The sequence below is a fragment of the Pundamilia nyererei genome, unplaced genomic scaffold (assembly GCF_000239375.1).
Source record: "Pundamilia nyererei isolate P.nyererei 1_Seehausen unplaced genomic scaffold, PunNye1.0 scaffold00109, whole genome shotgun sequence".
Taxonomy (NCBI): Eukaryota; Metazoa; Chordata; class Actinopteri; order Cichliformes; family Cichlidae; genus Pundamilia; species Pundamilia nyererei.
Genome location: NW_005187510.1, coordinates 1,181,767 through 1,202,342, shown reverse-complemented (window position 1 = coordinate 1,202,342; position 20,576 = coordinate 1,181,767). Strand labels below are relative to the sequence as shown.

Here is a 20,576-nt window from a genome sequence, read left to right as displayed (position 1 = left end):
TGCAGCAGAGCAACAAGCAGTGTTCCCTAAACTCCTCTGACCCCCTTTGCTCAAACACCTGCCAATAAATGGGTCCTTCAACGAGAAAGAGTTATTATTCACGTTTGCTTGTGTTTTCTTGTGTTTGAGCGAAAGGCTGTACTCCCTCTTTGACTGTTTTCTTACATTACGTTAGTATTTTAGGACGCTGAAATATGTCTAAAAAGTTGAATACATTTTTATCTTGGTCCTTGTTGTTTAATTAGCTCTTACCTTATACCTCATATCTTTCTTTGTTTACATGACTGGTTCTCCTTTGGTGTGTTTTATTTAAAAAAAAAAATCTTTTTCAGTTGTTTTAATTTTTTTTTATCTCCAAGGTTTAATAAGCTGAAGAATTATTTTCACCATTGCTGACCGAACTCTACCTTTTATTTTTGGGTGTGTGTATATAGTGTACATCTATGTTGTTTGTGAATGGCCTTGAAACAGAATGAAATCTTATTATACTCCTCCATTCTTTTTATGGTATGTTTTAATACACATTACGCTGGATTATCTATAAATGTATTAAAAACCATGAAACTGGGGTGAATGTTTTGAGTGTCTGTTTTAAACCAAAGAACTACTTTTCCCATAATCCTTTGCTTTAAAAGAAGCCGACCGGATGTTGATAATTTGTTGTACATTTAAAGTGTGACATTTAAAGTTCATACGTAACTTCTATGTTTTTTAGGTTTCCGCGTCCTGTTTAATCACACGTTTTGACAAAAACAGTCAAAATTGGCCATGTTTCGCATTTGTTCACGACATTTGAACACAGTCAATTATTTAGTGCCGCACTGGTGCAATGATAAAGAGAAAAAAGCAGCAGTCTTCCAAATTGCATTACTTTCCCCCTGGAGCCTCGCCCCAGTACATCGTGTTTTGTAGAAATAACTCGTGTAGTGGTAGTAATAATACTGATACTTCTCTAATACTTAAAACACAAAGATGAAGGGTTACCCAGATTATGTCGCTGACTGTGCTGTGCGCTCTCTGAGTTAATGTATTGACCGACTGTTACTTGAAGGCAACACAAGGTAAACGTCAAGAATGTTTGATTGTTGAAATCTTTGTGAACGGCTATGGAAGGAAGAGAGTTTTTCCTCGTCAGTGGATTCATTGATCTACGTTCACTGTAAATTTTGTCCTCTTTGATCGCTCGGTTTTTGCACAGCAACCATTACGGAAGCTAACAGTTCATGTTTTGACAGCTCAGCCTGTGTCTGCTAGCTAGCTGCCTACCTAACACTAACTATTTATCGTTAGCTAACACTGACAGCACTAGCTGTGGGAGACTGCTCAGTTTATTGAACAAGGACTTGGGAAAAGACAGTTTCTTCCTGGCAGCTGGCTTAAAGTACGCTTACGTATGTCAGAATTCGTTTACCTAATGTAATGTCGAAATGCCTTCAAAGGTAGCAAGGTTGGAGGGCTAGTTTAGCTAGCTTCAAATGCACAATGAAATATCAAAGGTTACATTGGCAAGACAGAAAACGCTACACTTCCTTTTCTCTTCCCGTACAGTATTAATAAGGCCACATTATTGTCAGAACTGTAGTATTTTTTACAGTATTATTAGTATTTCATGTGTACAGTTAAAGCTAATATTTTAGTTTTATCAAAACGTGGTTGTTGTCTAAACATCACTGGCTTTAATGTAATTGTTTTTTAATGTTAAAGGCGGTTAATATAGGGTTGGTGGGGACTCGTGTCCTGTTATTGCTTGTAGGGCTACTTGTTTGTTTACACATAAGCACAGGATGTCCCTGGCAAACGTGTACTGCTCACTGCAGCCTACAGCTGGGTCAATCTGTGATACTGAAAACCTGTGAGGCAGGAGTGTCAGGCACCAGACCCAGAAGTTTCTGGTATCATGTAGCCACTCTTGATTTGTGGCTACCAGGCACCATTAAGTACCAGGATGTCTTGAAACCTGAATATTGTAGTCAGTGCTAGCGATTTCTGATGGTGTCAAGCGTTAACATGGATTTAACCTCTACAGTTTGCATTTTGGTTTGATAAATGTCTTGCCGTGTTTCATTTAATCACAAACTACCGCATGTAGTTATGAAGAAATGCCACACGCAAGCAGCGGTACAAGGCTATACCTTTCGAAGATTGGCAGCTGCAGAAGTGCTTGGTTTGTTTGCAGAATAAGTATTCATTAAATAAGCAAGTCTTCTTCTCAGAAAGTGTCAAAGTGGTTAAAATAGTGAAGAAATCGCTAGAAATTAGATCCAGCTTCTTGCTGTAATTTGTCAATGTGTAAAAAGGAATCATTTGTCTACAAGAAAGCATCAAAATGTAAAAGTAAGTATACATGTATAGTCATGGTAAGAAGAAGCTGCCTGTCTTTTAATTAACATAATTTTTTATATCAGCACAAATTGCAAAACATGGTTCTTAGTAAGTCTTACCTTTTAAACAAATATAACCTCAGATAACCAACAACATTTTACATATTGCACAACATCATTATTTGCAGAAGCAGAAAAGCTTCTGCTTTTTCATTAACAAATGAAAAAGCAGAAGCTCTGGGAGGTTACTGGTACGGACAAGCCAGGTGTGTGTTAACACAATGCTAGAGAGGAAATACATCAGCAGTGAGCTTGGAGAAACAACTGTTGCTGTCCATCAATCTGGGAAGGGTTAAAAGACCATTTCCAAACAATTTGAAGTCTATCATTCTAAGTGGGAAAAAAAAGTGCAAAAACATTGAAGACCGTTGCCAATTTTCCCTGGAGTGTATCTCCCAGCAGATGCATCCCAAGGTCAGACTGTGCTTGGAGACGGTACAATTGGAAGAAGTATGGCTTGTTTAGAAGGATTTCAGGAGAAAATCTCTTCTTTCTAAAAAAAACCAAAACAACACATGGCAGCTCAGCTTAGATTTGCAAAGTTACATCTGAACAAAGCACAAGACTTCTAGAACAGTGTCCTTTAAACAGACGAGCTAATATGGAGATATTTGCCAGTAATGCATGGCGGTGGATGGGTGATGATTAGGGCTCTAAAAGCTGCTGAAACCAGGCATGTGCTTAGTCTTTCACACACTGCTTCTGTATTTTTGGCTTAATTTTTGTTAAATGAGTAGGGATGCGTCATATGTCATGTGATGTTGTTCTTCTGACCTTGCATTTATCTGGTTTTAAGACCTGCTACAGGGTGGATGATTTTATCTTTTGTCCTGTTATGTAAAAACCTTATGTTGAAAGCAGGTCTTTTTTTATGACAACCCCAAAGAAATGTATTGAATGTATTGATTATTTATTAGTATAATCATGCACAACATAAAGTAGCGCTTTCTCCACATGGAACGTTTTTTTGTTTTGTTTTGGTTTTACAATCCTTCAATTTATATTCAGCCAAAAATGTATTTTTGCTTCTTGCTATTTTCATTTAAATTTAGGATTCAGATATCCAAAATGATCAAGTTTATATCGGGACCAAGCAGAAATTGGTCCCTCTGTGGTGTCTTAGACCTGCTGTCTTGCTCTTCTCATTCTTGTTTGTCTCTGCCTAACCCACAGGTCATGCATGCAGCCAGCCTTCTAGCCTGCGCTTTGTTCATCCCCAGCGCTTGAGATAATGTTCTACCCGTAGGTGGAGGGTTATCCTCCTACTCCGTTTCTCCCCACTGCCCCCATCAGTCCCAGAGTTCCCTATGTTAACCCTGTTGAGCATGTTTTACTATATCTGTCTGCGGCGGCGCTCCAGGAGTGGAACTCGAGGCGAGGCTCTGACCAGTCGACGGGCTGTGGAATCTGGCCAGAGAGCAGTACTGCCAGTCAGTGTGGAGGTGGAGCAGTACGCCAAAGAGGTTTTGGACTTCAGCTCCCACTATGGCAGTGAGAATAGCATGTCTTACACCATGTGGAACCTGGCAGGGGTGCCTAACGTCTACCCCAGCTCAGGGGACTTCACCCAGACAGCTGTATTCAGAACTTATGGGACGTGGTGGGAACAGTGTGCCAGTGCTCCGCTGCCTTTTCGTCGCACTCCTAAAGGCTTCTACAGTAAGGATTACATTGAGCTAGGCTTTGAGGAGCCCGTCTACCCGACAGCAGTGGAGGTGTTTGAGACCTATTACCCTGGAGCCATCGTCCAGATCCTGGCCTGCTCTCATAATCCTTTCACCCAGAATCCGCCTACTGATGTCAGGTAACAATAGTTCCTCCACACTATGCCATTTCTAAAACTTTACAATACCAGTAAATTGCACAGTTTTCGATTACATAACAAGGCTTCAGTGTTTGGATAAAATCCAGTTGGCATTTCATGGAGTAAAGTACTGCTTGGCCAGAATTTCCACCAGAAAACTACCAGAAACCTGGCAGAGGATGCAATGGGATTAGCTTATTACAATTCTTTATCACGAAGATTAGATGATTAGATGATTAGATGATTTCTTCAACAATCTACCTGCTATAGCACTAACTGCTAATTGTCAAGGGAGTCACACTGCACAGTGGAGCTGCATATATGCAGAGACTGAGCTTTTTTTAATTTCTTAGTTCCGACTTATGTATAGGAGAGCACTGAATCATATTTAGCCATGTTTGCATGCAGATAAATGATTTAGGCTACCTTGATTAGAAAAAACTAAACTGATAAAATTGTATAAAGTCTTAAGATTTGCCTGGATCTTTATTCACTTTTTACAGTAGCTTTAGCTTGGTGTTTACTGCCTCGTGTTAGGTGTTGCCTTATGTTGCCTTGGTCCTGCTCTTGGTGCAGTGTCTCAGTTCATTACTGTCCGAAACAAGTCATAGAATCCCCTCCCCCACAAGCCTGCTTTCCTCTGATTGGCTGCCCCTTTCATTGAAAACATTTTTTTAAAAACGTGTAGAGCAAGATTACTAAATGGGGTACATTGTCATTGACACCATAGAGAGCAGAGTATCAGCTTTTACTCTGAAGCCTCAACCTCTGGCTTGTAAGGATTATTTGTATGTCCACTGAGACACACAGGGAGCCAGCAAAAAAAGAAGTGAGACAGAAGTCAGGGTATACAATTCTGATGGAATATGGATGTGGTCAGCTGCTAAAAGCCATTCAAAGTAGTCCCACTATTTAAGAGTGCATGATCAGGAGGACAAAGGAGGAGGGGGGAACAACTAAGTTGTAGTGCCTCTTCACCTCACTGTACAATACCTTGTGCAATACTTTTTGTAAATAGTCAATGGTGCAATAGACCTCAATACTTGACATGTGCAATTCACTTGTATTTCTATTTTTATTCCTATTTATTCTATTTATCCCCTTTGTATATTTTATTTATATTTGTCTCTGTATTTCCCAGAGGAACCCACCCAAGGGATTAATAAAGTTCTATCTTATCTTATCTTATCTTATCTTATCTTATCTTATCTTATCTTATCTTATCTTATCTTATCTTATCTTATCTTATCTTATCAACACTGGAGTTTTGGACCTGATACAGATTTTTAGAGAGTGTAAAGTTTTGATATCACTATATCATTAGTCTTTAGAATACTATAAATGCCTGATTTGTATGTTTGATTTATATTGAAAACAGACAATGATGGGGTTGTTATTTAGTAACTTTCCAATGTGTTTCACAACCTGTGAACATGTGTTGCATAAAGTACTGATAGTACTGCAAACAACAGAGGGAAAACTGCTCTGCTTGCTGCTTGTAAAAACATCATTTACAAGTTACACCGCACAGCTTTAAAAAAAATTTTTTTTTTTTACTGTAATAAAGACAGTTTTCATATCGGGGTATATCCGACAACATATATGGTCAAATCCGTCTGTCTCTGCTTATTAGAAATATGTTAAGATAAAGTCAAGTATTTATTTATTGTCATTGTGAAAGAGGCAAACACTGTTGTGCACAATGCCACACACAGGCTCAAGAACATTGTTAGGACTGTATTTTCCTGCTGCTTTCAACGAGTACCTAGAGTAGTGCAAAGTAGTCTTAATAGCATTATATAGGTTAAAGAATGTTATTTTTATATTTGCACATGTTTTGTGTTGTCCAGGTGGGAGGTGTTGTGGTCTGGTGAGCCCACCAAGGTGCTGACTCCACAGGCTCGCCAGTTTTCCCCTAAAATAAAGCATATCGGCTTCCCAACCAACCTGTTGCGTCTAGAGGTGAACAGCTCTTTGCTGGACTATTACACCGAACTGGATGCTGTTATCCTGCGTGGGGTAAAAGAGAGGCCTATGCTGGCTCTCTATAAAATGCCCATCATCGACATCAGTGACCTGAGCGACAGCGAAGAGGAGCTGTCTGATGTGGGAGGTCCTTTCAGGCAAGGAGATGGCAAGCACCAGAGGACAGGAAATGGCTACTTTGACAAACTGCCATATGAGGTGATCACAGTCCTTAATAACAAATCAGAAGGCTTGCGTCATCCAAGCCTGGGTTGAAAGTTTAGATACGCACAATGAAATAAAACTGCATTTTTAAATTTTATTTTTCAGATGTGATCTTGTTTGCTTAGTGGTACAGACAGGAGTATTTTCGATCAGTACCTCTTTAATAAATATTAGGTTTAACCATTCCCTATCACACTCTTCCTATTTTGACAAGCACAGAGATCCAACCTGACTCCTCAGCTGCCGCCCTCATTACTTCTACAATTAAAGCCTGAAAGTTGCAATATCTAAAATTTCTTTTTTGAAGATGTTCCAGTAGCATGCACTAGTCTTACATATGGGTTGAAGGTGCTGCAGTCATTTCTCTGCACACAAAACATTTGCAACGCTGATTATTTGAAGTGTTTTAAAGCTTTCCTTATGCACATCAAGTTTTTTCCTTATTATATGTGCTCAGCATGTGTGCACACGTGCACTTTTTTGTTGTTGTTGTAAAAAATAAAAAAAAAACGTGTCACACACGAACACTGCGGGTTGAACCATTCTTGCACTTTCTTGATCTTGCACTCACAGACAGTCATTTTCATGCCATACAGATGTATCATGTTGTCTGAGGCGAGCTTCAAAACACCAGCAGTACTCTTGATAGTTGTTCTCTTATCTCCTATCCAAACCACTGCCATTAACAGCAGTCTTCACAACCGCTGTGTGTTTGTTTCAGAAACACAATATAGCTATTATCTGTCAGCTGATACCAGCTTGAACACAGTGTATTGTTAATCCACTGTGACACACACACGCACAACCATTCTTTCTCTTTGAGAGACACACGAATGCGGTGCAAAACAAGCCGGCTCACCGCTGATCCTGCTATCGGTGCTGTGTCTCCCAGATAACCACTATTTAGATCTGCCTGACAGAGGGGACGCAATTAACATTCTCCACTCTACACTGAACTATTTTCTCTTCTCTGCTAGGTTCCACTATTCTTTAATGTTCTCTATTATGTGTTATTTTCTGCTTATGTTTTCTTACAAGACCAAACATGTCTTGTCTCTCACCCTCCTCGTATCTTACCATTTCTCCTCTCCTCTCCTCTCCTCTCCTCGTCTCCTATCTTAACCCCTCTCCCCCGACTCCCGTCCACAGCTCATCCAGCTGATACTGAGCCACCTGACCCTGCCAGACCTCTGCCGTCTGGCCCAGAGCTGTAAGCTGCTGCACCAGCACTGCTGTGACCCGCTACAGTACACCCAGCTGAGTCTGCAGCCTTACTGGGCCCGGCTGAGTGACGCCTCCCTGGGACACCTGCAGAGCCGCTGCACCCTCCTCCAGAGGCTCAACCTGTCCTGGACCGGCAACCGTGGAGCCCTTACCCTGACGGGCTTCAGCAGGTCAGACTATCAGCGGGCCACGAATGGCAGCAAACAGGGAAATGACCTTGGAAAGTAGCAATAGATGTAAAAGCACTTTTTCAAGGAGGAGCATACTGAAACAAAGAAAATCAGTTTACACATTCTTCTGTAACTGATTGAAAAATAAATTAAGAAGAGGATGAAGGACTACTGGGGAATTGATGGCTTTTTTGTTCGTTTTTGTTTTTGGCCTCTTGTCACTCATTTCTCTCAATCTCCCGCCTTAGTTTCATGAAGGCCTGTGGTCCCAGCCTGGTCTGCCTGGAAATGTCATGCTGCCACTTCCTGAACGAAGCCTGTCTCGAGGTCATCTCCCAGACTTGTCCTGGACTCCAGGAGCTCAACCTGTCCTCCTGTGATCGTCTCCCCCCACAGGCCTTCATGCACATCTCAAAACTTACACGCCTCCGCAGGCTGGTGCTTTACCGAACAAAGATAGAGGTATGCGCTGCAAACAGTGTCTCTGCGAAACTAATCAGAGTGATTCGCGTGGACTTCGATCTGTCTTGTTTAAATATAGAGCAGGTCAAATTGTTGTTTGGTTAATGATATATCCGATACCCTGGCTGTTTATAATTTGCAGACTGCTCCTTTTTCTAAATGTATAAAATGTTTTATTCACCATTGATGCTGAAAATTACAAAAAGATTTTTAAAAAATGAATTATCTTTCATATTTTGAATATATAGAATGTCAGAGATTTTCAAGAGGTAGATTCCACACGGTGGAAAGGTCAGAGAATTTAGTCACTTTTCTGATATTCAAGCAACAGAATTTGATCAATTGTATCTAATAAAGCAGAAAATGCCTTTTGGGTTTGCATCAGAAAGGGCGTCTGGCAAATCAAACATGAGGAGCTGCCCACTGTGCCGACCCCTTGAGATAAAAGAGCAGCCAGAGGCAGCTTTTATCTTCTTAAAGGGGACCTGCTCATCGCCAACTCTGTACTTTTATTCTTGGACTGTATTAGAGTAGTTTTGCATGATTCACAGTTCAAATGAATCCTTTATCTTACACTAAGCCTTGGTGCAAACCGATTTAGCTCATGTCATAACCTCTTTCATTGCTAGGCCACATGAACTGTTACCAACAGCCTCCACTGGCCTCCTCCCCCCTTTCAGAAACTCAGGTTTTACAGCATTAACATACTGATGACTTATGACTTTTCTGTGATAGGGGATCTGTAAGCAATTAAAACCACATTTTCCTCATTTATAAAGTCTGAGGTCCACCTGTGTAACTGGACTAATATAAAAAAAAAAGATCATCATTTTGTTTTAAAGATGTTTTAATCTTATTTTTTTCATGTTTAGTTAATCATCTGATGACCTCCTTTGTTTCACTTGAAACATGCATATAGTATAGGTTTGAACAAAACTTCCCAAAAATGTGCATTTAATGTAAAAACTAATGATTTCTCCTTAAGAAAGATTTAAGATGAACTGAGTAAACTCTGATTCTACAGGGTGTTGAATATACATCGCATGTATTCAAGCTCAGGCATGTCTGATGTGTAATATCACTGTGCCTTGTTTTGGTGGTGCACCTCAGCGTTTCTCTAGTGTTTGTCATGTTTCAGAGTGACGTTGTGGGCAACAGACAGTGTAGAGTTTCTGCGGTGGAGCCAGGCAGCGTGCTGCAGGTTGTTTACACCCGGACAGACAGAGCGAGCCGTGTGTCTGTTTGAGGCCCTGACATCTCAGCTGTCATTACCTTGTCACTGCTCTAATTAAATGGCTAGCTTACGGGAGAGAGGCACTTATAAAAATGCCTTACACCGAGTCGAGCACACGCGCGCACACGCAGACAAGAGGCTTTCACTTTCATGTCTGACACATTCTCCTACCGCTGAGGTGCATGTGTTGGCAGCTGCAGCACTGAATTCTGATATCTCCATATACTAGTTGTAGTGCTGCTCGAGAGGCCTCCGTTTTCACTTTTTTCACTCCACAAGGAGGTGGAAAAATTGTCTCCTGTGCTTTATTAAAAACCTTTTAATCCTGAAAGTGCTGGGTGTGCCAGGTAACAGACAGGAAGTTACTTAAACGGGAACTTTAGGTGACATGACTGGATTTGTTACCGCTACTAAAACCTATGTTGTTTTAAATTATCTTATATATAGATTTACACTCAGGTAAGATGCTACCGGTGTTTTAAATCTCTTTTGCTCTTTCTACCTACCTGGTTTTCACCTGTGCACCTCTGTCTCTCCTTTCCTCCACAGCAAACAGCCATCTTAAGTATTCTGACTTTCTGCATAGAGCTAAGACACCTCAACCTGGGGAGCTGTGTGAGGGTGAGAATGTGCACACATATGAAGTTTCAAAGAAAGCTACAATCTTAACTATTACCTTTCATTTTGGAAGCTTGTCTAAAAGATGCCAGATAGGAAGATGAAAGAGAGCCCTGTGATCCCTGGCAAATGGCTTAGTCACACTGGAGTAAAAGTAGGACAGCAATCTTATCGTAACTGGGAAAAATCTGTGCTTATATAATTGAATTTAATGTTTTTTTTGCATTAAAAACTGATTACAAGTAGTTGCAGTACCCACTTGTGCGATCGCACAGGTTGTCTGATGGAAGGCATCCTGTCTGCAAACAATGGTGGCCTGATTCAAACTCACTGGAATCACTCTGATTAGTGAAGGTTTCAAGTAAATGATGTTTAATTTATGAACACAAACAGTTTGAAACTGCAGTCAGCGTGTGAGCCAGTCAGCTGGTGGCCAATTGTGTGCGTTCTGGTTATGTTCCTACATAAAGTCAAGGTTTGCTAAGCACCTACAGTATATCACATTGCAGTTAAATCGCTGTCCTGAAGCAGCAAGGTCTCTATTTTTGGAGGAATTGCTTCTGTTGAATTTCTGAGGTTCTCGCTCGACTCTGTAAGTAGTTAATATTGATTTCTGAGTATGTACACTGCAACACATTTGCAATTGTTGACAGTTTGTCACAAGTTAATCACTGTATTAACACAAAATGATTGCATGTAATTGCCAACTTGACCTAGTTCAGTAGTAAGCTGACAGCACAGCTGACAGACTGATAGGCAAATCACTCTTATCACCATCTTGCCACGCCAAAGTCTCTTTGAAGATGGCAACTGACTGGGAGTGGTCAAGACCTGGTCCCTGTCTGTGACAGGATTGCAAGGTCATTGCACAAGGTCACAATCATTTTGGTCATACCTCAACCACCGTTTTTCTTAGTGTGACTGTTGCATAATGCTGTAGTCACACAGGCCTAGACACCATTTGGCCACCATTTAGGATACTCTAGTGGCTAGTGATAAATATGTATACCCTGACTGGTTAGTGAGTGATTACTGGAGGTTTCTGGCTGTTGCCAAGTGAATTCAGATGCAAAGAGGGTGCTGACCATGCACTCTTAGTGTTTGCATGGAAGACACCCATTTGCAAACGCTAATCATAGAACGCTAATGAGATCTGGAAAAACGTGCGTCTTAAGACCAAAACCAAGTTTCACTACTGCTCCATGGTTAGACAGCAGTGACATTAAGCTTCTTCCGTGCAAACTACAGTCAACCATGGCAACTTGCTGGTGGCCAAAGAAGTTTTCAGTGCAGCACCGTGTACCTCTTTAGAACCAATTTCACCCAGTGACAGCAAACGCCAACAACCACTTGAATACCAGTCTGGGAATACACATTTTTCACTAACAGCCGGTGGTTGGCATGGGGTCACTGGCTAATCTTTGTGCAGTCTGTGCTAAGATAAGATAATTGGTTGGTAGTTGTAGACTTCTGTGAGAGCGGTGTCATTCTCCTGTTACTCCTTTAATGATGGCTCATTGAATATGAGGGGAATGGTATACAGCAACTGTTGTGGACAGATATGTATGATGATATTAAAGTACAATACGTTTTATTATTAACATCATTTGGAATTATTAATGAGGCATTTTAATAAATGTTTAGTGTATCATGATGATAATGATGGGGCATCTGTGTGTGTTTAACTCCCTAAAAAAGTTGAATGACTTTGATGGAAATATTGATATAATACATGAGGAAAATCCTCTTGTGGTCTTTCTCAAGACATAACTGTCATCATCAGAAATAAAGTTATGCAACATTTGGCAAGAGAAATGCATAAAGGCAGCGACTCTCTCTGCCAGAGTTTAAATATCCATCACTGCTAACTCTGAGAAATGTTCTTGCTGTCATTTTTGTAGCTGAGTTATCTGCTCGGGCTGTTTTTAGTTGTTAAATTGCATTTCTTTGCTTTCATCTTTGGATGAAACGATGAAATATGGCCAGCATTACCTGACACCAAAGAACAATAACAGCCTCGCAAACATAAATCAGTTCCTGAAAGACTATTTTGTTTTTGTTTTTTACGGTGAAAGTATTCCGCGTTAGTGCTTTGTTCTTTTGCTCTCTCGAGGAAGCGAGGTTACGAGCCACAAGCCGGGTGATGCCGCTAATCAGCTTTTTATTATCGCAGCATTTCAAAAGTTTGTTCAGAATATATTAGATAGACTATTGACTGACTCATCCTGACAGCATCATCTTCCTTTACGTTATCCTAAAGGCACATTTTTAAAAGCCTGGGACTGTGACAGTGTTGTAGATGAGCACAGATCACAGCACCTCTGCCCGTACATCGCTCACACCGACGTGTACAAATCATAACATCTGAATCGACTGCAGCATACGACGAGGGTGGTTTTGCACATTAAAGCGGGTCTGAATCGTCCAAATGTCCCTCTGGGAACTTGCTTGTGAGCTGCAAATGCTGCATATTGTATAGAGAGTAAATGCTCCTGTCTCACTTGCAGATCGAAGACTATGATGTTGTAGCCAGTATGCTGGCCACTCGCTGTCGCTCGCTGTGCTCTCTGGACCTGTGGCGTTGCAGAAACCTGACCGATCGAGGCCTGACTGAGCTCGTCTCAGGGTGCAGGTAGTCACTTGAAGCTACTGTTGTTTATAACACCTGCGGACTCCAGGCATGTGCAAAATAACCATTCATAACAGCTTCTTTTTTTTTTTTAAGTGCTAATTTTGCCCCAAAATAAGATTTCAGGAAGCTCCTCCCCCCTCTCTGCTCCTGCCACCATCTTTTTGCTTGGTGGGGAGTTTTCATAGCTTTCAGTTCAGGATTCTTCTCATATAACATCTTTGGTTGTAAAATTGTCCAGGACATGAAATGGTGTTAGTTTCCTCTGTGATTGCTTTGTTTTTGTTAAAACACTTACACATTAGAGACACTGCATGGTTTCTCTGTGAATATCCAAATTTGTCCTTGCGTCACCCCAGTTTACTTGTTGGCTCTGTTGTTGCTCAGGATGTTGGAGGAACTGGACCTGGGCTGGTGTCCCACGCTGCAGAGCAGTACGGGATGTTTCCAACACCTCGCCCGCAGCCTTCCACGCCTGCGCAAACTCTTCCTCACTGCCAACCGCACCGTCTGCGACTCAGACATAGAGGAGCTGGCAGCCAGCTGCCCCTGTCTGAGGCATCTCGACATTCTGGGTAAGCTCTCCCTCACACATATGTGGAAACAAACGTTTGCCTTATTAATCATTTGTTAATGAGTGTCAAGTTTGTGGTTATTCGGTCATGACTTATGTTTCATCATGTTGGTGTATAAAGCTCCCCATCAGAGCAGCATAGCCACAACTTAACTTTTTATAAGAGACTTTGTCAGTTGGGCAACTGCATTTTTGATTTAGCTCATCGTTCACTTATCATATTCACAGCAGGCCCATTCCCAGTGTAGCATTTGAGGGGTGAAAAAAACCTTCAAGTTAACCTCGAACACAAACTCAAATAATCAGCTTAATATTGCTATACAGTAGTGCTCAGTAAGCAAAGTTACAGCAGCACACCATAGCAGTAACACTCTAGTTCCAGTTGCATAAGTTGGTGTTTTTGACAGCACAGTAGCTTCAGTGTTAGTCAGGCTATGCTGATGTGTCAGTTCTTTAGTTATTTCAGATGTGCTTCAGTGGTTGACTCGCTGGAAGGTGTGCAAATGATTTTGGTCTGGACTCTATGATCTGTGTGAACAGGCAGAGAGGAACTTTACTTCATTTACAAAGAAAATACACACGCAGTTTCCTTTTTAAGAAGTAGCCAGACATAAAAATATCATTGTTTTTATTTCACAGCTCTGTGTTTTGTTTTATTTTTTATGCGTTTTTTGTGAAGTGTTTTTCACCTTCTGTGTGTCCCTGTTGTGATACGTCTGCCGGACAGGTACACGGTCAGTGAGCGCCGCCTCACTGAAGAAACTCCTCCAGTCGTGTCCTCAGCTTGTCCTCCTGGACGTCTCCTTCTGCTCACAGATAGACATGCGCATCGTCCAGGAGCTCTCTGGCCTCTTCCCCAATGTGGCCATCAAGAAAAGCTTCACTCAGTGACCCCAGCATTGGCTCATTTCCCACTACTGAGATGTAGCAAGTGGAGGGAGGTACTGGTCAGCACATACTGCCCCAGAGTGATTCAGAGGCAGGTCAGATGCAGGAGGAGATTGCAGACCTGCCTCTGCTTGTATCACGGACGAGATCTTCTTTTAGCGGTCAGTATAAAAAGCGGTGGGACTGGGTGAGGAGGATTTTACTGGCTTTACTGATTTAGTGAACCTAAATGACTACAGATTTGTAGGAGCAGGATTATACAACATAAGACACTTGTATTTTTGGGTGGGGGTTTTGTTTGTTTGTTTTTTAAATCAGGGTTGTTGCAGTGAAGCTGCCACATGTTCCCACAATATGAATCAGCACTTACAGTATGTATTGCCAGATAACACACGGCAAGGAAATATGCCTTACCACTAGAAATCACACATGAAAAAAGCAACATTTGAGAGAAAACTTCTTTTAAGCATCTTTTTAGGAAAACAAATGGAACACAAAGCATTCTTACCTGTTACTGGACTTCACATAATAATATTAGCTACATATCAGGGCCTTGGTCAGTGCCTTGTTTGATTGTGGAATATGAACAGGCTGGTTTGTACATGAAGGTCTTTCCGGTGGTGTTTATCACCATTCACTCACTTTCATTGAATCATAGTGGATGGTGTTGTGTTCAAAGGGGCTTTAAAGGTGAAAACAGCTGCACTAGATGCAATGCACTGTGGTTAGTGTTATTCTTTTATTTTTTTTACTTTAATGAGACTATCACAAGTTAATATGTGTTGCTACAAACTGCAGGATCATCATTAAATGTCCATGCACTAGAGATTTAGCAATGGCGTGTTTCCATCAATGGGGAAAAAAATTGTTTTCATTTCCACATGCTCTAAAATTGCAGGAGTACAGAAAACACCTAAAGGCATCAAATTCAAAAGATATGCACACTGACTCTTTTGAAATAAAAGCGCAGAGAAGTAATGAAGATCTTATTTAAGATGACATGAAACAAATCTAAAAATCTTTTCCTCTCCAACTCTCAGTTAGGCGCTTTTGGTCCAGCAGTTAATATTTTTACTAGGATAATATGAAAGAATTTCCAACTGTATTACCTGGGCAGCTGTTAATGTGTCACCACATATCAGACACTTCAGATGAATGTAGTAATATTCTATATTAAGTCCGAGTGTTAACAAGTAAGAAATACAGGGGTAGTTATTAACTAAATTTATGCTATATGCATGTGTGGAACTAGAGGCCTTTGTTGGAATACTGTAGAGAAAGTCATCTGCAGCTGAAGCAGTTGAATGTGTTTGGCTGTATACAGTACATCAGACAATTCAGTGGACTAAATGAAATAGAAAGTGTTAATAATCGGGGTGCTTGCTAATTGGTTTTGTTCAGACCTCATAGGTTGTGTAAACATTTCAGCGTAGGCAAAGTTTTGTTTCCCCAAGTTTGAAAGTCACTGGCTCCTCCGCCGAGGTGAGAGCTCAGGTGGGGGAGTGTTTTCAGTGCTGTTTTTCTGTCAGCAAGTTTACACAAGCTGAGTTTCATGAAACTTGGAGAGCTGGGCCCAGGCATTAAAATTAGCTGCAAATGCACAACACCTTCTTTGAAAGTGCAAGATAGGCCCTCTGCAGTGTCATAATGTTAGTGCTGTTTCTGTTGTCGTTCCTGTTGAGTTCTGTCACTGCTGTCTGACTACAGCCGACTACATAACCCACTCCGATCAAATTCCACCGCTGAGAAGGAGTGCTGTAAATTAAGCCGAGGACGTAATGTTAACGTGTAACGAGTGTAAGTACGATATGTGACCTCAGTATTTGTCCTCAAACTCAGGGGCTATATATAATCTCATGTTCATTAAATGTCACTTTTTTAAAAACATGTTTTACTCCAGAAACCAGCACAAAGGACATCTTTACAGAAAGTAACACCAGACTTGAGTTAGCTTTAAGGTTACCGGGCTTTGGTGTTGCTCACAACAAACACACACATGACACAAATCGTCAGTTTGCGCTGGCGTAACAGAGACGTTAATCAGAGCTTATTGAGTGTTGAATGTTGCAGTAATTGTATGAAAAATGTACTGCTGCTGATTATTTATTTTTTGTAATATATGAAGCCAAGGCTGCAGTGTGGGAGAAGTGCTTGAAGAGCATTTTTGTGTTTGAAACAAACTTGAATTTTTAGTTGAAGCACATGCTACTAGTCAATATTTGTGCCTTATGCTCCTGTTTGAATGTTGTGTCCAAGTGGTTTAGATTGTGGTGAAGTGCTTCGCTTTTTTTTTTTTTTTTTTTTTTAATGCCCTTCAACCAAAGTAATACCACATTAATCTGGTCGTCATCAGTCTCACACCTATATTTGACCAGTTTCTGTGCCATATACCTTATATCAGCCATGTTAATTATTGCAAAATATAGAGCTATATATGCAAAAAATGGTTTATTTATATTTCCCTCGGCAATGAAAATGTTATTTATACTCATTATTGGTGGATGTTTAAATGGTAATATACAATTTGGGGAACTGTTTCTTGGGTTTTTTGGTATTTTGCCTAGCTTAGCACTAAGACTGAAAGTATGCCTTTACCCTAGCCTAACATGAAGTGGAAATGTGTTTTTAGCCTGGCTCAGCATAAAGACTGAAAACATGCCTTTAGTCTGACTTAGCAGTAAGAGTGAATGCACGTCTTTACCTTAGTTTAGTTTACCTTAGTTTGTGCAATGCTAGTCCACTAAACCTCAAATCACACGGGCCTACAGACCAATCAGCAACCTGCCCCCCGGTAACCCAAAATACTCCAGAAACGTAAAAAAGACTGAAATTCAGATTTGCTCAGTGATCGATGTTAGAGAATGTACATATTTTCCCATCTGCCAGTTGTTTAAGCTTTAAGAAATAAATATGGCAGCGACATTTGCGTTCTGCAGCTACAGTCATTACCTTTCTAAACACCTTAAAAATGACTTCCTACTCTGTTCCTGCTTCCAGTCTCTGTGCTGAGCTAGGCTAAACCCAGAGCAGTCCTGGCTGCGCAGAAGTCAATCACATATCGATCTTCCAGTCTTGTTATTGGTGTGGGTATGGTAAATTGCTGCATAAGAGTGGGAAATTAATACTTGGTTTATTTCCAGCTTTGTTATAAACAGGTGTGGTAACAGTATGGCACACCAGGCCTTTCACTAATGCATCAGTTTTGCCCCGCCCACCCAAATTTTTAATACATTTTGATGTTTGTTTTTTTTTAATTGTTATTTATCCAGGTAAAGCTCTCATTTCGAAGACCTGCTATCATGTAATTATGTAATTATGTCAGTAATAACTACTGCACCACAATAAAAACACTGTCACTGTTATACTTTGTACAGCAACTATCTGCAACAGCATTAATTTGCAAAGGCAAAACTATTTAAAAAGTGAGCACCACTCTCAGATCATCACTGTTTGACCAGTGATGCAGTTTGGTGTATTTTTCTGAGGTGGCCCTATGCTTCTTTTTTTCTTCCTCTAATGAATATGCAGTCTCTCTTCTCCCACTCTGGATATGTGATCAACCTTTGTGCCATGAACTGGGAGGACCTGCAGCGGCGCTCCCTCCGCTGCAGCGTGAAAGCCACTGTTGTGTAAAGAGATTGTGTGTGTCTCTGTCGCGATGAAATGCGGTGCTTCACTTTCACCAGGTTTTAAATAAACCGAAGGCTGATGACTGAGTGTGTGTGGCTCATTTTTGATCCTGTAGGAGCAGAGATGTAAGCAGTCTGACTGTAGAACAAAGTGGCTGCGAAGGCATTAACTCGCTCATATTCTATTTTCTCTTATTCTTCAGCTTCATTGAACAGCACGCCACTGCCGCCGAAACAAATGGAAATTGCTCCGCTGTATCATGTTGGGGCTTCTTAAGAAGAGAGTCGTCTAAGTGTGATTTGGGGTTGGAGGCGTGGGGGGGGAGGGGGGAGTAGGCTCGTCTACTGAATCCACAACAACTAGCAGAGCCATTAGTCAGGATGAGTGACTGGATAGTCGTTGCGGAATGATCCTTTTTGCCTTAACCCTCTGCCATTTTACAGTCTATTAATACCACAGGGAGAAGTGACATTAGCTTGTCTTCTTAACGGCCTTTTAATGAATTGTTTATGCCTAGTTTAATGATGTATATTGTGGCCCTGTAATGTGCCCTAATGATGGAGAACGAGGCGGCCTCGGCTGAAGTATTAATTTGGACTGCCTCCCCAATGATTATTCCTCAGCCACTAACGTCGCCGCCGCCGCCGTGCGTGCTTGCGCGCGAGCGTGGATGCAAACGTGATTCATGGAGGCTTTCCGCTCTGCACTACAGCTTGATTTCTTGCTGTCACGCTCCTCTACGAGCCTGATATATCCAGGGGGGGTTCCACAGCAATTAGTTCAGCTTTTTATTTGTCTTTCAAGTGCCTACAGACATAGCTTGACGAATCTGCAAGGGGAATATATGGATGGAAATATTGTTCCTGAATAATAAATCCAGCGTTTAAAAAGTAAATGGGAGGGGGGTAGGGAGTGGTGTCACAAGGTCTCTCCGTTCCTTTTTGCCCCCCCCCTCCCTCTTATCTCCAGATGGTGTGAGTGACACAAGAGCATACCTGGACAAAGCTGACAGCAGAAACAGTCTTCTCTGTGGTCTACCTCCTCTGAGCCCTCCTCAGGCTGGGATTCGACAGGCCTCAGACCTGCCTGAGGGAGACCTCACCGTGATACCCATCATTATGTGGCTTGGTGCTGCTTCTCTAGTTTCCCTCCTTGGACTCTAATAATGAAGACATCCCTGGCAGTCCTCACCGTTGTGTCTGAAGCTTATTACTTTTGTTATGTTTTTAAGGATATTGAATGTCAGCACTCAGTTTCTTAAATCTATTCCAAGCACTAAACTCAACAGGGTGGTGTTTTGAAGCTACAGGGGTACACTGTTTCTTTAGCCGTCTGTGCATCCACGAGGATAACTGTTTTTATTTGTACATGTTGCCAAACTGTGATACCTCGCCCTAATTATTGTAAACAAAGTGCCACCACACAGTGACTCTTCAGAGATCCGATCTGATGCTGGCTGAAGAGATGCGGTGCTTGTTTCTCAAAATGAACTCACTCTATCCTGTTACATCAAGTCCCTCTTTTTTTTTTTTTTTTTGGTCTCCTTTCAGAAAATTGATTTTCTAGGACTAAAAAAACAAAAACAAATCTGGCCTCTCATTGCAGGCTATGGCCTCAGTGTTGGACGTGAGTTACAAGGAGAGACTTTCCTTGCTGAGATTGTTTCCTTTGAAGAATTTTTAGGAGCCTGAAGTGTTTTTTTTTTCCCTTCTTATCCCTCTAATCATAGTGTGACCCGTCAGCATTATCTCGGGTCTCCTCGTTCGAAATGAACAACACAGTTTTTCTTGTTTTGAACCAAACAGCCATCCTGCAGATTTCACACCAACTTTGACCTGGTGGCACAGATGATTAGAAATGTATTAAAGTGACATCTACATTATTAAAACAGAGGGTTGCCTGCAAATGCTGGCCTTAGTCACGGCTTTATTTTTTTTGTTTTCCTCTCAATAAACAGAGAAAGAAGTCAAAGTGTGTGTGAATTTAGAGAGTAGACAGTTTAGTCTTACTCTTTCTATATTTTCAGTTTTGAACTACAACTGTAATCCACTTTAATTTTAGACTTTTCCTGTGTGAGTATCTGTCTTTATTAAATAAAATAATAATATAATATAATATCCATCCATCCATTCGCTTCCGCTTATCCTTTTCAGGGTCACGAGGAGCGCTGGAGCCTATCCCAGCTGTCATAGGGCGAGAGGCGGGGTACACCCTGGACAGGTCGCCAGTCTGTCGCAGGGCCAACACACAGGGACAGACAACCATTCGCGCTCATATTCACTCCCGCATTCACTCCTATGGGCAATTTGGATTAACCAATTAACCTATCCCCACAAACTGCATGTTCTCCCCGTGTTTGCGTGGGTTCCCTCCGGGTACTCCGGCTTCCTCCCACCGTCCAAAGACATGCAGTTTGTGGGGATAGGTTACAATATAATATAATATAAATGTCTAAATACTACCAGTGGCTGGACTAAAAGACAGCGCAGAGGCACTAATTGTGGCAGCAGAGGAACAAGCTTTAAGTAAAAGATCCAAGGCCAGCCAGTAACGTTTACTTTGGTCCTCTGGAGGTAGTTCTGCAGGAGCGATGTATGTCTTGGCTCATTGTCAAGACATCCATCGAGAACCAGTTTTGCTGCTGCCTGCATGAGGTTTTCTTTTTCAAAATCTTCACATATGCTTCTTCATGGTCCCTTCCACCTTGATGAGATTCCCAGTTCCAGGTGTATTGAAGCATCCCTACAGCATAACACTCCCACCACCATGTTT

General features: G+C 41.3%; 1 protein-coding gene across 4 annotated transcripts; it reads left to right on the top strand.

Moving 5' to 3' along the window:
• The first annotated feature begins 863 nt into the window (after positions 1-863).
• fbxl4 (F-box and leucine-rich repeat protein 4) lies at positions 864-17,884 on the top strand. 4 transcript variants are annotated; one of them, XM_005741289.1, is made up of 9 exons: positions 864-1,061; positions 3,555-4,185; positions 6,036-6,369; positions 7,525-7,769; positions 8,018-8,231; positions 10,015-10,086; positions 12,591-12,715; positions 13,100-13,287; positions 14,014-17,884. In XM_005741289.1, the coding sequence occupies exons 2-9, from the start codon at positions 3,689-3,691 to the stop codon at positions 14,175-14,177; spliced, it is 1,839 nt and encodes a 612-aa protein (XP_005741346.1). In that variant the 5' UTR covers positions 864-1,061; positions 3,555-3,688; the 3' UTR covers positions 14,178-17,884. The 4 variants fall into 4 exon arrangements, with proteins under 4 accessions (XP_005741346.1, XP_005741344.1, XP_005741345.1 ...); XM_005741287.1 differs by having other exon boundaries at positions 864-1,159; XM_005741288.1 differs by having other exon boundaries at positions 864-1,381.
• The last annotated feature ends 2,692 nt before the right edge of the window (positions 17,885-20,576 follow it).